Source organism: Populus euphratica, unplaced genomic scaffold (assembly GCF_000495115.2).
Source record: "Populus euphratica unplaced genomic scaffold, PopEup_1.0 scaffold2286.1, whole genome shotgun sequence".
NCBI classification, from domain to species: domain Eukaryota; kingdom Viridiplantae; phylum Streptophyta; class Magnoliopsida; order Malpighiales; family Salicaceae; genus Populus; species Populus euphratica.
This window is the reverse complement of record NW_011502137.1, coordinates 1-16,194: the sequence shown is the minus strand read 5'-3', so window position 1 is coordinate 16,194 and position 16,194 is coordinate 1. Positions and strand designations below refer to the sequence as shown.

The 16,194-nt window shown below is 32.4% G+C and overlaps 1 protein-coding gene across 1 annotated transcript; it reads right to left on the bottom strand.

The window, feature by feature from the left end:
• Window positions 1–11,720: 11,720 nt before the first annotated feature.
• On the bottom strand, window positions 11,721–13,123 carry LOC105118873 (GDSL esterase/lipase At1g71250-like). The gene is made up of 4 exons (XM_011016928.1): window positions 12,859–13,123; window positions 12,540–12,667; window positions 12,167–12,409; window positions 11,721–12,017 (listed from the first exon to the last, which is right to left on the bottom strand). The coding sequence occupies exons 1-4, from the start codon at window positions 13,121–13,123 to the stop codon at window positions 11,721–11,723; spliced, it is 933 nt and encodes a 310-aa protein (XP_011015230.1).
• Between the last annotated feature and the right edge of the window lie 3,071 nt (window positions 13,124–16,194).

Genomic DNA, 16,194 nt, shown 5'->3' with positions numbered 1-16,194 from the left:
ACGTTTCAGTTGGGGACCTATATTTCACCTGTTATATGCAAAATATGACAATCTATAAGCAAATGTATGAGATGCATGAATGTGAATGCAACATATTGGATATAGATTCACACTTTGTTGGTGACATATGGTCGTTATTCATTAGATATGTGGGTTGAACTTGAACTTGATATCATTGCTGTAATGCCGAGGAGAGATCTACTCAGCTTTTTGACATTTGGGCTTTCAGCCATATACACATGTTTTTTCTTTTTTGAAAATGTGGGTCTAACCCTTTCATTACTTATTTAAAAGCTTACAATGAAAAATTAATCTAATCTATTACAGGAGAAAAAACACTGCCTTTAGTAGCTATTGCTCTTAAAAAAAGATCGGTGTTATCCATGCTTCTTCGATATTTCATTATGTCTCCTCCTACTTGGCGAGCTTCCACTCGTAATAAATGGGCTTCTGCAACTGCTCTATCAATTTGATCTTGTAGTTCTCTTATCCTTTCAGTATGAATCAAGTTGTTTCTAGACAAAAAGTTATTAGCATTGTCCAATGTTTGATTGTGCTGCTTTATCATTTTCTGGTTTTCTATAAGCTGTGCGGTCTTCAATTTTTCTTTTTCCAGCTTAGATCTCAATGCTTCTGCTTCAACCTTATGATCATTCAACGCTACTTTTTGCTCTTCATGTATTTTATTCACATGTTTAGTGTTGGCTATTTCAATCTCCGTTCTCCCTAATTGGTCTTTAAGCTTGACTACGTCCGCCCGACGCATTTTTAATGCAGTTTGCGTCTTGATAGCTGACTCTTCCCAATGCTTAGCTTTTTCCATATAATATGTCAAGTCTTTATTGATCACCTTCAATTCATCCTTTGCCTTTATCCAGTCTTGACCCACAGAGTCCCTTTCTTCTTCCACTGTTTTTCTCACAGCTCTTTCTTTGGCTAACTGCTGCTCCAAGGACACTCTATGCTCCTCCTTTGCTTTAAGCTCGGCTTGTAACAATTTTACTTGTTCCCTTAATTCTTCTTCACTGTTCACTCTTTTCCTTCGAGTGCCCACAGATTCAGAAACTTCTGCCATATAAGAGACTCCTCCATTACGCCATTCGGGATACCTTTCACTAACCATAGGATTCCTTACACCTATCTCCTTTTTAACTATCACCAAAGAACCCCAATCATGCTTAATGCTCTCTAGCATTTCATTATATGCTCCTTGGTAGACTCCAGTGAATTGAGCTAAACCAACTGTTCTTGGAATGCTTTGTATGCCCCCAAGTTGTCTTGCAGCCAAAGCAGGTGCATAACTAATATACCCGGTCACCCCAATCAAAGGTACCCAAGGCTTTTTCCCACAACTCATTAGGTATGCTACATTTTTCATCCATGGGGCTCTCCAATTAAAATTGCTTTGCGGAATTCCTTGCAATTTTACCCTCCAATCATCTTCAGAAAAGTTTTCCCATTCACTTGATACAAATAACTCGAGTGGCTTTTGATCAAACCACCAAAAATTTCGGAATACTGGTGTCTCGGATTCTATATGGCTTACCATCCAAATGAACAACAATGGAACACAACATCTCATAGAACCTTTCCCAATCTTTTTGCAATGATTGAGAGATAAAAAAGTTTCAGCCAAGATCGCAGCAGAAGGATTAATTTTGGTCTTCTCATACTCCATAAACAAATTAGCTGCCTCTAAACTGATAATTCCGGTCGTCGAAGGAAACAAAATCAACCCAAATATCCCCAAAGCCAATATTCGGTATACCTCTAAATTAACATCAATATTAGACTTTTTAGCAATCAAAAGCTCTTCTAGTCGTTTCCATCTCAAACCCCCAGAATTATTTTTTTCTCTATATAAGCTTATTTGACGGATTCCCAATAGCTTAGCGAGCTCCTCTATAGTATTCTCAATCTTTTGATGAAAGTAAACCTTATGGATATCCTCAGGAAATTCTGTCAAGACCCCGTATTCTTCAATGGTAGGAACCATATCGATATTCCCAAATGTAAAACATCGATATTCAGGATCCCAAAAATGAATTAAGGTTTTTATGGCTAATGGCAGTACTGGAACATTCAGAAGATGCAAAACTCTCCCATACATCCTAGTAAATTCTGCCTCATCGGCCAAGTATTTGGTGAATGGAAGCAAACGACTGGCCTCATTTATTATGCATCTCACATCTTTTAGTAGCGGTATCCCACTGTCATCCAGTCTAGGGCAGTCTCCCTCAGTCATATGCAATGATTCAGATTCAAGCCCATACTCAACCGTTGTGATTTCACGATTAACGACCATTATGTCACCTAAAACAATCCTGTAATAAAGATGCTATATGTTAAGCTTGCCTTAGTGAGATTTACATAGGGAACAACTTAAAGGGTAGGTTCTAGTCATTAAATGCTCAAGGTAGGCTACTATCTAGTCTTTGAAAGGTCTTTCGCATGCTTAGTGATCTTCCTCGAAAGGTTGATATGAGGCTTACAAGTAGCGTGAAGATAGAGGCCCTGAATAATATCAGTTTAGGCATACCAACCACTATCGAGTAAACAATCAAGCGAAAGTTGGATGGTTTCACGAGTCTTACCCAGGCTAAAGCCATTGGGGTACCGCTACTCTCCCACTTAACATCAAGTTTATACAACAAATATTTATTATGAAATGCGTGGTGTGTGAAGGCATCAATGCATATCCAATATATATGATGGCATGAATAAATATAGATGCTAAAGCTGTAAAAATAAATAAACCAAATAGAATGAAATAAAAACTAAACACACAACGAATATTGGTAGCAATTTTAACAAATAAAGCAAAGCTTAGTCTTGGTTCCCCAGTGGAGTCGCCATTCTGTCGTACCCGACATCGCGGTGGCCTTAAAAATTAATTAAATCTATGGAAAGAACGGATTTCTGGCATCCTGTTCTTTAATGGGAATATTCTTTGTTTAAGGAGTCGCCACCTAGTATTATGGTTACTAGGAACCCTAACTGGTCAATAGAGATTCTATAGTTCGAAACTGATTACGCAAAAGGGAAGATATTATCACCCCTTTTAGCGTGCATTGCTGACTTTGTCAATAATTGCTAATGTTTTGTTGGTTTATGCTATGGTGGTTTTGCGTGTAATATTCCTGACTCTGGTGTCAGTGAATATTTAACTACAGATATTTCCAACTCTGGCGTTGGTAAATATTGCATAGGTATCGAAGTAAATAAATTTAAATCATTAATTGCTAATATTTTTTTTTGTTTATACTATGATTGTTTATGTGTAATATTCCTGACTCTGGCGTCAGTGAATATTCGACTACGGATATTTCTAACTCTGGCGTTAGTAAATATTACGTAGGTATCAAAGTGAACAAATCAAAGTCATCATTTTTTTTATTCCTGACTCTGGCGTCAGTGAATAAAAAAAATAAAATCATTTTATTATATTTTTTTTTTTAAAAAGGTAAAAATAAAATATTTTTAAATCAGTATCTTTTATATTCCCGACTCTGGCGTTAATGAATAAAAAGATCAAATAGATTTTTTTTATGCATGTATATCTTTATGTAACTAAGTAAAAGAAAAATACAATAAAATAAAATAAATTATTAACTTTATTCCTGACTCTGGTGTCAGTGAATAAACTTATAATTTTATTTTATATTATTTTATTTTTATTTTTTACCTACTTTTATTTTTACGAAATTAAACAAAGTTCAATGAAATAAATTTGAATCAATATTTTTATTTTTTGCTCTGGTTATTCATGAATAAAAACAAAAAATTCATTTTTTATTTTTTATTTACACATTCAGACTCTTTTTTTAATTTTTTAATTTTTAATTTTTTCTATTTTTTTTCTATTTTTTTTTGGGCTGGGTTGGGCCCAGCCCAACGCAGCATATATTTTATTTTTAGGCTGGGTTTGACCCAGCCAGCCCGACCCGGTCACTGGCCCAAGCCAGTGACCCGGCGGGGCTGAGCAACACGCGTGTGCTAACACACGCGTGTTGCAGCGCTGTGCAAGTGAATTAAAATTCACTTGCACAGTGCCACTGTCACCTAAATAAACAAAATGCAAGAAAGGAAAGCTAGCTTACCTGTTGTGCTGGAGGCTGATGATGCTCGCAGTGCTGATGGATTTTCACCTATTGCTTCCCTTTATCTTCCTCTTGTGCTCACTTTGTTGGCGTTTTCCTTTTGCTTTCTCTCCTAGTTTTGGAAACGCCGAAGGTAGTAGCAATGGTCTCTTTTGACTTTCCTCTACTTGTTTTCTTTCCTTCTGCTTCTTTCTTTGATTAGGTTCTATCCCCTCTGGTTTTGAGATGAAGGCAAGTAGACAATGATGATGCCGGTTGTCAATAGTTTTTGGTTCTTTGTTGCTCTTTTTCTGCAGGGACGAAGACAAAGGCAGGGTTGATCTGAGGCTCTCCTTTGCCTTTCTCTCCTTCTCTGTCTGCTGTTCGTTTTCCCTTTTTTTTTTTTTTTTTTGCTTTCTCAGTCTTTGTGATGAAGAACAAAGGACAGTGCTGGCTTCTCCTTTCAAATTTGGGTCTGGGTATTTGTTTTGTGTTTTTTGCTCTGTGTTTTTTTTTTGTTTTTTTCACTGTGCGTTCCTCGTCTTCCGCATGTCCTCTTTTCTTGTCCTGTTCATCAAAAATTTCCCCTCCCCCTTCTTTTCTTTACCCTTGACATCTATATTTATAGTGTCAGAGTCCCTTTATGTGTGAGAAATCAAGTTTCAATCAAACTCATTCTCTTTTTTGAAGTTCGAATTAGAATCAAATTCAAAAGCAGACAACTATCATTATCTTGAGGATTATCTTGAACAAGGTAAGGATTATCTTGAAGTAGATAAGGATTATCTTGAAAAAGGTAAGGATTATCTTGAAGAAGATAAGGATTATTTTGAGGATAAGGCTATAATGACAAAGGGACATTGTAATCCTTAATTTTTGCAGAAGTTGACAAATCACACTTTTCATCGAAATAAATCTCTGATCTTTTAATTTTTAATTTTAAACCCTGTAAAAATTAAATTAAAAGCCAAAGGGCCAAAATTGGGTTATGACAACCCTAACATTGGAATTCACATTTATCTCCATTAAAATAAACACCTTAAAATTGTTAGAAATATTTAAAATTAAAACAAATATAAAGTTGGCTTACAGGCATGAAAACACTATTTTTAAGGTGTTTATTTGCCTCATACAAAAACAACACCTTCAGGATACAACTAAGTCTTTTAAACCTCTAAAAGAATGAGAAAGACCAAGAAAAGAATATATATTTTCATTGTGTGTTGTATGTAGTTTTTTATGCAATAATAGGTTTTTATAGACTTGAAATATAAAGATAAAACATTATAACTATTTGATGAAATAGTATGATTATCGATCAAACAATTTACTTTTAAATTGAATAGTTGATATTTAGTTTTATTTTAACAATCACGAATATCAAAATTAATTAAAGGATGAATTAATCTCACTAACATATTAAGTTTCAAGTTTTAAATTTCGACTTCTAAGTGTTAAGTATCATCTTTTGATATTAAAAATATTCAAATAATAGCAGTAGGAAGACCATGTCTTAATTTACTACACAATTAAAATACATATTTATAAATATTAGAAATAAGTATTTTTAAGAATATGTGCTTCAAATTCTATTATTATCAATGATGTTTTATTCAAATAAGAAGATAAAAATAATCACTAAGTCAAGATGTGGCCACCCACTCAACAATTAGTCATCAAATAATAGTTCTAAATTTTGGCCTATAAAAGGAGGCATTTGTCATGCATTTAGACATCTTGGTTGCCAGATCAAGATCATGTTCTTGCTTTCTCTCTTTGTATTTTTTTAAAGCTTAATTTTTGCTTTCATTAATATCTTGTTTATGCCTTTCATTTCCTTTTCTTTACTTAGTTAACTTTTATTTTAGTTATGTTCTTATCTTGTTTATTTATGTTTCTCTCTTTCATTATGTTTAACTAAGTTTATTATATCAAGGTGAAAAAATTACACTAATGGTGTAAGAATAAGTATAGTGTAAACTCAATATGGACTTCAATGTTTGATACTAACATGTTTTGTATTTGTTATCTTATTCACTTTTAGTACTTTGCTTGTTAAATAGTTAATCTAGATTTGTGTTTTATAACACTTGATACAACAAATACTTGGCACTTTCATAGCCTAACTGTATGATATAATCGACACTTGTGCTATGAAAGGAACTTGATTTTTTATTAACATAAGTTATAATCATGAATACCTGACAAGATTTACAAGTATTAGCATTATTTGAATAAGATAACTAATGTAGTCATGTTAACAATTTATAATCTGATTGGAACCTCCTTTGTGTGTGGTTTTCAATTGAATAATAAGATTTTATACTATACTTGTTTGAAATATTATTAGTGGATCCTCTAACCTTGATATTTGTTGTTATCATTATTTAATCTTCACATTGATCTTTGGACCAATTAAGCCCCTCACTTAACCAAATCAACTCTTCAAAATTATAATTGGACCCCAGAATTTTAATTTCTTTTAATAAAAGCCTTAAATAATTTTTAAAATTTTTATTTAATATAAAATTATTAATTTTAATCAATCAATTTAATTTAGATTAACTTGATTATTGGAATAAACACTCACGACTGGCTGACCACCATGAATTTCGGTCACCATGCTTTCATCTCCTTCGACTCAAGCAAATGAATTCTAACAAATAGGCTAACTCACAGGAATCTGATCAGCCTTAGGCTTTCAGCCCATCACGTCCTATGAATGGTTAACTTGGGCTTGATTTTGCAACAGTGGAAACAGGGCCTGGTGTCCTCCTTTGTGATTTCTATCACTAGTAGGAGGAGGAGACGCAAGGTTAAGGTGATTTCAGCTGAAGGAAATGCTGGGGAAACACAAGGGGAGATTGTGATGGTTCGATGGATGCCTGTAGCTATTGATCAAATTTACCAGATGATTGAAAAGACTTCTGAACTGCAGCTGTTATGTTAGGACATTCCAGTTGATATTGGTGGTGTCTCTGAGGTTGAAGCAAATCTAGCAGATGTTGTGGCGGCTGACCATGCAAGGAAACAGATTTCAAAAGAGTACATGGTGTGGTTATCAAATTGATAAAAATTAATTTATAGAATAGATTTTGTAACGTTGATGATATTTTTGTTTTCACTAAACAATATTAGTAGATTTATTATATATATACTTATTTTTTAAAAAAGAATTATTCAAGAGTTAATTGATTATTTGTAGTAAAAACCAAATCCAGGGATTGTATCGAAGTTGTTCAAGATGATAACGATGAATTAATTATGAGAGATGGTGTTTTTCAACCTGATGAGTTAGCTTATCCATATTGAGTTACTTTGTTTCACAACTTAAAATAAAATTTAAATATTTGTATTTTCAAGAATATTTTTGTTGATATATATTTACATTTAAAAGTTGAATAATGTTTTGAGTTTCAGCGGATACACACAAATTAATGAAGATGATAACGATGAAATTAATATAGAAGATTACAATGAAGATAAGTACAAGCCATTTGACGAGAAAAAGACAATTTTGGAACCCATTTGACGAGAAAGAAGACAATTTTGAGTTCCAGTGTAATGCCATAAATTATAAAGTAATATTTATAGATAGAATTCATTTTAATATAATGACAATGATGTTAATTTATTATTGAATGATAAATAAATATTTATTTTATTATTTTGATTTGAATTGTTGTTATTGTACTATGCGTGTAAAAATGAATTTAAATACTTGCAGGATAGCAAGGTAAAGAATATAAATATAATTTGACATCGCACATTATTTTACACCGATGGAAATGCCAACAGAATGTATCCGTCAGTATATTTCATAGACCATGTGAACTATTCTGCTTCTTCCTAGTATTGTTCATGATATTCAATTAATATGGTTATACTAACGAAATGTGTCCGTCGATATATTCCAGAGACTATGACAATTGTTTCCTTTCTTCCTAGCACTATTCACAATGTTCATTACATACTAGTATAATCGATGAAATGTATTTATTGATATATTCTAAAGACTGAGAACTATTCATTTATCAATATGCTGCTAATCTGGAGGGGCTATTTAAAAATTTTCATGAAAGTTGTTGTACCCTCTTCGAGAGCTCGACGTTGCAGTGACCCTTTTTGGGAGCGATGAATTGATTTCGTGGTCTTTGTTTTGTAAAAAAAGGAGTCGTCATCTAATATTATGATCATTAATAAACTTAACTGGTCTTTTAAAGATTCTAAGGCAAGGGATTGGTTGCGTAAAAGAGAATATTTTAACACCCCTAGTACGCCCTACCTAAGGTAAACTGCTTGGTATTTGGTTTGCCTTATAATTGTTATGGTTTTGATGTTCTCTAATCCTATCAGTTTTCTAGGATAAGTCTACTATGATGAATGAACTTGGATTCAAAGTTTAAGGGAAAGAACCCTTGTCCAATATGGATCATACCTTTAGATATATCTACAAAGTGTCAAAGAGAAACAGTGTAGATCTCTTCAAGTCTATATTTGATTTGAAATAAATTTAGAATCTATGAATTTAGAGAGAGCTAAGATAGAAATCTAAGGAGATTCAATATGCTTAAAAGCTCATTTTCCCCTTAATATTTCAAGTGTTCACGACTCGTAAATCGTAAGGAAAAGAAAAGAAAAAACTAAGTTAGAAATCTAAGAAAATTTAAGATATTTTAAAAGTCTATTTTTGTCTTAGTATTTTATATTTTCCTGACTCATAAACTATGAAATCAAAATTTAAAATGTTCACAATTATAATTGAGGTTTCTTTAAAAGATATGCAATTAAATTGTTCTAAATAAAATTTTAGGTATAAATATGACCTTATGTTAAAAATAAACAAGTGATATTCCTCTTAACAATATTTTGGATATTTACCTTTCATATATTTCTTTATCCTTATATTATTAAGGGATAATGACTTGTTATTTCTAGAAAAATATTTTTGATATTAACCACTTGAAGTTTTTTTATCAAAATATTAATAGTAAACAATGACAAATTATTCTCAATAATATTTTGAATATTAACCTTTCTGAGACTTCTTTATCCAAACATTTCTAGTGAATAATAACAAATTATTACTAATAATACTTTAGATATTAACATATTTGAGATTTCTTTATCCAAACCTTAATAATAAATTATTTTTAATAATATTTTAGATATTTATCCATTTGAGATTTCTTTATCCAAACATTAATAAAAAATAAAAATAAATTCTTTAAAAATAAAATTTTTATATTTTTAAAATATTTATCAACACCTTTATAATTCTTTAACACAAAAGTCTAATAGAATATTGTTGTGGAATGACATTAAGGTTAGCAATGTTGAATTTTGTGCAAGATGGATGACTACTTTTGGATGTTTTGTGAGGACTGGTTTTACATGTGTCATATTTTCAGCAATGTTGAATTAACTGGGGAAGGAGGCCTTTTGGATTTCTTAATTGCTGGTTAACTTACACTAATTTTGATAATCACCTGCAGAATTTATTTACTGAAGGTTGCTAGATTGCTCCTGGGCTATTTAAGGTAATCAAGAGGCTGAGTTGTCTTCGTACCAAGCTCAAAGAGTGAAACTCTACGAATGAATTTTGGTAATCTTGACGAGCAATGTATGAGTCTGAAAAAGAAGATTCACACGCTAGAGCTCGCGAAAGAATCTAGACAACTGAGTGCACGTATGGTTTTGAAGTTGTACTTGCGGTGCAACCTCGGATTTCACTAGGAAACGCAGGTTGCACTGGTTTCCAGATGGACGCTCGACATTCAACTTCAAGAACTTAGGAGTGCTCACTCAGATCAATGGGCCATTGACGGTTGCTTTGAATATTATGGAGGCAGAAATCGAGAATAAATTAGGTTGTCCGGGGATAGAAACACGAGGTTCCTTCATATGGTGGCAACCAGCGGAGGAAGGGAAAATAAGGTCGCCCATATGTCAGAAGGTCATTCATCGTATTCTATTCTGGAAGAAATCAAGAGGGAAGCTGTGAGTTTTTTCAGAACCTTGTTTACTGCTCCGCAGTGGGATAGGCTAAAATTGGGTGATCATGGTTTTAAAAGATTGAGTTCAAATTCAGCTTCAGCTTTGGAGAGTATGGTAACGATGGACGGGGTATTTCTTATCCTTCAACAAGACAATTTTGTTGGTTGTTCGAATCTGATTCAATGAATGTTGCAAGATAGTTGCAGAAAGCTTCAGCTGACAATGGAAGCATCACAATGTCTTTAAGTAATTGTACTTCTGACCTAATCACTAAGCTAGATTGCAAATTAAGAACGAAATAAATTCAAACTCATTATTATTTTATCAGCAAGACCATAGCAATACTACCGTGTATTAATTCAACTTAATAACTTAAAATATTAAGCAAAATTGAAAATATAATTTATATTATTTTTTTATAATATATCTTACATTTTTCTGCATTTGTAACAAAATAATTATGTATATCAAGTACTAAAAACATGTGTATTTTGTAACTATTAAATAAAAACGAGTTATAATTATATAGCAATACATGAAAACATATTATTTAATTTATGAAACAATTAATATGATATAAATATGGATTTTCTTTTAATATAACAAGTACCACCATATTTTAATCAATATAGTTTATAAAATAAGAGTTATTGTCTATTCTCCTCTTATATTTTTAATAATATTGAGCAAGCGAGTAGTCCAAGTCGAGGAGATTGTATTCCCTGATATTTTTTGTATTTCGCTTAATTCTTGAGCTAACAATTTTGAAATCAAAGACGTATCTACTCGACCTGAGTACCAACCACACACACACACTCACACATAGACTGCTATATGAATAAAGACAAAACAAATAAGAAGAAAACATGTAATATATGCTCAATAATTCAGCAAAAAATTGAAAAAACAACACCAATCTATGTCTTGACCCATCAAATGGGACCCCGACGTTTAAGATATATACTCGAATTTGTTTTTGGCATGGGAAGTGGGTAAGAGAGCATTACTGCGAGGGAGGCAAAGAGCCATGTACGCATGGCCCTCTTTGTCCCCATAGATATAAGCATCATCACCAAAGCGGGGCATACCATGTTGCTCCTTGGATATATTTGCCATGCCACGAGAGAAAAACCCTTTATACCCAACGTACTAACCCTTTCCACTCGCTTAATCAAAAAAATTATCTTGTGCAAGAGTTCTATGTTCCCCTGGCATGTGATGGGCAAGTTTTGCTCATGTGAAACCCACATGACACCCATACCAACACAATCAAATTGGTCGTCTCGTAGCGGCCCTTCACCTGACAACAACCTAGTTAAAAGCAAGACTTTTGGTCACTAATGGACTCCAATCGGCAACCTAGTTAAAAGCAAGACTTTTGGTCACGAATGGACTCCAATCGGCAATTTAGTTTTTTATATTTTAAAAATATTTTAATTTTTTATTTTACTTGAAATTAATATTTTTAGTATTTTTAATCATTTTAATATTTTTTAAAATAATTTTTTTTAAAAAAAATTAATTCAACACCTATCACCAGATTTAGCAGCTTGGTCTAGTGCTGCTTAACTTATGACCTTTTAAAGATGTTGTGGATTTTTTACTGTCATATCTCAATTATTCATGGCCAGCTAGCGCTTTGTTTCAAATTTCAGTAAACGAAAAGAAATTCTGAAGCATGTAGCATTTCTTACCATAAGTACCAGGGTTATTTAGGATGTCACCAACTGAACCGTAACTATTTCCATATACGAACATTGCACCAGGATGTTTGTTCAGCTGATCAACGAGTGATCTCAGACCTTCATTGAAGGTTCCAAGTATTTGATTTACATAATCAACACATCTATCTGGGGGAGCAGAGGCTCTTTGGTTAGGTATGCAACCAAGAGGCCCGATTCCTGGTAGCAGGAATTTCCTTAGTCCTAGATTATATAGTGCCTGCAACAGTACAAAATTCTCCACTAAGAAAATAGAAATTAAATTGGTTTATGAAAGCTACCGTCTAAAAGCTAGCCCTTTGGCCACTAAGCATATGTATTTGTGAATGTGTGTAAGCCATGCAACCAATTATCAGAAATCTCAAGTACCAGAAGCTGACGCGTGTAGTGATTGAGCAGAAGATTCGCAAAATCGGGGGGGCTATAGTAGAAGCTGGAAGAGTAGACTGAAGGCATGAGGTAATTGTTGATGTAGTCATTGCTTCCAAACACTAAAACAGCAATAGATTTTCCCAGGTACTCGGTGAGATTTCTTCCACTCATCAATGTTCTTATTTGATTCAGTGTTGTCTCAAAATTCAGGACTTGTTGGCTTAGGCTATACCTTTGTCCCTGTATCCACAATCAGGATCATATATACGTATCATAAAATCATGTAAAATCGAATTTCAAGTCACAAGTTAGTAGTTCAATTTGTTTCAAACGGTGTCAAAATGCTCATGCACATCTGTGGGTGAATTACGTAGTGTTGCCCTGTCTCATCAAGGATGCCAGCAGCTGCTGAAGCATAATTCACTCCGCCAAGTATAGCGGGCCCAGCTGTGTTAGGATCTGCAAAGGCTGGAGGATACGGCACTCCCAGATTCTCTCCTGCGAACAATGATGTGATGAAGCATGAATAAATAAGTGCAAAATAATCAATTAGAACAGGTTAAGCTAGGCCAGGCTTAAAGTCTCATCGACAATACGAGTACTACACTACCATGAAGAAAACATTAATGGACCGGCGATCAATATTCTCTTGGCGAATCTAATGCTGTGATAGCGCCATAGTAAATTACCAAGTATATCAACGAAGGTTTTCCCATTGGAAAATCTCCCAGTAGGGCCAAATTTGGCAAAATCAACACCGTAAGGGAAGTAATTGGCTTTCGCAATGCTGCTGAGATAATTGTTGTTGCCAACATCAACCAACGAATCTCCAAACACAAACATTGCTGGAACTCTCTCAGACTCGACAGCAATCCCATTTAAGCAGTGTAGGAAAAAAACGATCAAGTTCATAAACCAAGACCATTTAATGGCATTATTAGCCTTCATCATCATTAATTTTACCAGCCACCTTCTTCAGTCTGGTATATCTTCAAAGCAATATAAATAAGAGAGATTAAAGTTAGGGACACGCCTTGATTTTTTTGAGTATGAAACGTGTTCTAGACAGTATAAAGGTGGTAGTGGTGGAGGATGTGGCGGAGATGAGAAGCATGCATAAGAGTTGGCTCATATTGAAACGGCTACGAATGTAATGTCAGAAAAAGTAGTAAATCACATGAAAATGCAACTTTAGTCCTGGATTTGAGTTTCCCTTTTCAACGTCTGTTGCCTTTTTCATCAGCTTTAGTCTGTCGTTAACATGAAACGTCATTTTTGGCTGACAAATTGACCGACGGTATTTCTTGTCACAAAATTCAATTGCAAATCCCGTCGATAAATTGTTTTGATAGCATTAAAAAAATACAAATTAGTACACTACTGACAAACATAAAACTCCATCGGTTATTTCATTGTTCCACCATGTCAATTTTTCTCAGAGAATTTCTGCGTGTTTTGAGGAAGACGAATAGAAACGCTAACAAAATATTTTTGTTTATGATTTTATTGGGCATTGGTTGGAAAGACGTAATATATATTACTGACGGGTTATATGTGAAAGGTCTGTTAGTAATATTTACCAACTGATTACGGATAAAAATATTTTATCAGCTTAATTATTAATGATTAAATCAATAATAAAATTACTAATAAATAGCTGATAATATTATTTCATCGATAAATTCATTAGAGATATATATTTTTATCAATGGATAAACAACTATAACATTGAAAAAATATTCCATCCGTCTAATTTAATTTTCTCGTGGTGAATTAAAGTTCAAATATTACACTAGCTAGTTGTGTTTAAACTAACCATTTTTAATGACAACTTTAATCATGTAGTTGTTTCTGGAAATATATTACCTAGTTTTCGATCCTAATCATTTCTTTGTTGCTTCTTGCATTCCCAATAAACAGAATTTCAATTCTCACAGACCTCTCATGACGACAGAGCACAAATGAAAAGTTTCACATTGCTTGAACACCATAGAATGAAACTTCTACCATGCTATCTCTACGTTGACATGGAATCCACAATTATCGATTGAATGATGATACCATGAAAATGACGAATTTTGCTGGAGATAACATGTGAAAAAGGAGTTGGATCCGGGGAGCATATATAGTTGGATTGTATTTTCTCGTCACTATGGTGCAAGTTGCATGAAAACCATGAAAATGGCCACCATGCTGCAAGTTGCCTATAATTCAAAGCAGTGGATTATCAAATATTTTAGCAATTCACTTATTGGTGCAGAAAATAGGTGTAACATAACTAAGCTTGAGTAGATTTGGGAATTGGAGAAGGTTAGGTAATTGATCCCAATTTTGAAGTCCAGGACCCTTTGAACCATAATGTAAAAAGAAAAAAAAATACAAAGAAAATGTTCTAAAAATACTTGGCCAATATCTACTTCCACCATTTCACGTATTTTTTTTCTTTTTTCAAAAGGAAAAATGATTTCTTTAATTTGAAAGCTAAGCTCATTTTTTACTACGAAGGCCACCCATTTTTTGTTAGTATGTAAGTTAGTTATATGTGGTATTAATTTTATTATGGTAAATATATTTAATTTTAATAAAAAAATATTTATTTTTAATATTAATTAAATATTTAATTAATGAATTCAATATAATCCAATATTTAATTATTGAGTCTATAATAAAAAAAAGTTCTTAAAATAAAAATATTTTACAAAAAAAATTATAAAATTATTATTATTATGAAAATCATATTGCATCAAATCATTATTTCTAAATGTTCTTAGTCAATTAGGCATCATGAACCGTTAAATTTGGCAGTTGAAAGTTGCCTTTTGAGTTGGACTTTTCAGGTTGGTGCAATGACCGCTATGGTGTCAATTGAACAAAACGGATCATTCTAGTGTGTAATCAGATATTAAGTGATCATTTTCATGCAAGTTTTGTCAAATTCAGTGAAAAAATAAAGCATTAAATGTCCTTGAAAAGCAGCACTATGATCAATCTTTTCGGTGGAAATTCTGAAGAAAAAAGATGAATAGTAACAAAAAATCATCGTTATGGTAAAGTTAATTTAGTCATTTAATTAATGATTTTTCTCAATTAGACCTCTAATTGGCTTAAAACTTTTAATTTTATGCAATCTTTTCTCTAACAAACTTTAATTTTAGCATCCTTTTCATATTAATTGGTTTTAGATTTATCCAAATTAACCCTTAATTGAACATTAAATTTTTAATTTTATTTAATTTCACCCTTGATTCCTACCAACTAAGCCCCTATATTTCAACGTCTTTTGCAGATTGGTCCTTGGTTGTGAATATTTTTTATTTAAGCCCTTAATTGACCCTAAAACTTTAATTTTCTTGTGATTTTGCCTTTGATTTCAATCAATTGACTTGATAAAAATTAAATTTGGTCTCCTAAAATTCTATTTTTCTTAATTAATCCCAAATTGGACTCCTAAACTTAATTTTTCACCAATTAAACCTCTATTAAAATTAATTTGATCAATTTAAAGTAGAATTAAATTCTTACATCTAATTACCCAAATTAATTTTTAAACATAATTTAACCTTTAATTTTGCCCATGATTAAATTATATTAGCTTATAAAAAATTTAACCATATCATTAGACTTAATTTTTATTCAAATTCATCCAATAATGATTTAATGTGACCTTGAATCTGCATTATTTCTTTAATTTTAGATACTATGGAGTACAATTAGGCTCTCGATTCTGTCTGAAATTGTAGCTTGATTTTTCTGTATATTTCAAGTCCTTCTCAGCCTATTTTTACCACTTTGCTAGTCTTCTTAGTATTATTATTTATTTTGATATTTTACGGGGAAGGAAAAGGAGGTAAAATTTGAGGAATAATCCAAAAATAGATTATGATATTCTAAAAAAAAAAAACTCTTGCATAATCTAGAATTAACATAATATTAAGATGTTTTATAAATTGCAAGTGTAGTTTCCTAAACAAAGTCTTATGTGAAGATGGCAAAGTTGAATAAAATGTATTTATAATACATTTAAA

Excerpts from the sequence above, each read along its gene's own strand:
- LOC105118873 (XM_011016928.1), bottom strand. The coding sequence starts at position 13,123 with ATGATGATGAAGGCTAATAATGCCATTAAATGGTCTTGGTTTATGAAC. Across the intron at positions 12,668-12,858 it reads AACCTTCGTTGATATACTTG|GAGAGAATCTGGGAGTGCCG; the intron begins GTAATTTACTAT and ends CATTGTTCGCAG. Across the intron at positions 12,410-12,539 it reads ATGAGACAGGGCAACACTAC|GGACAAAGGTATAGCCTAAG; the intron begins GTAATTCACCCA and ends TTGTGGATACAG.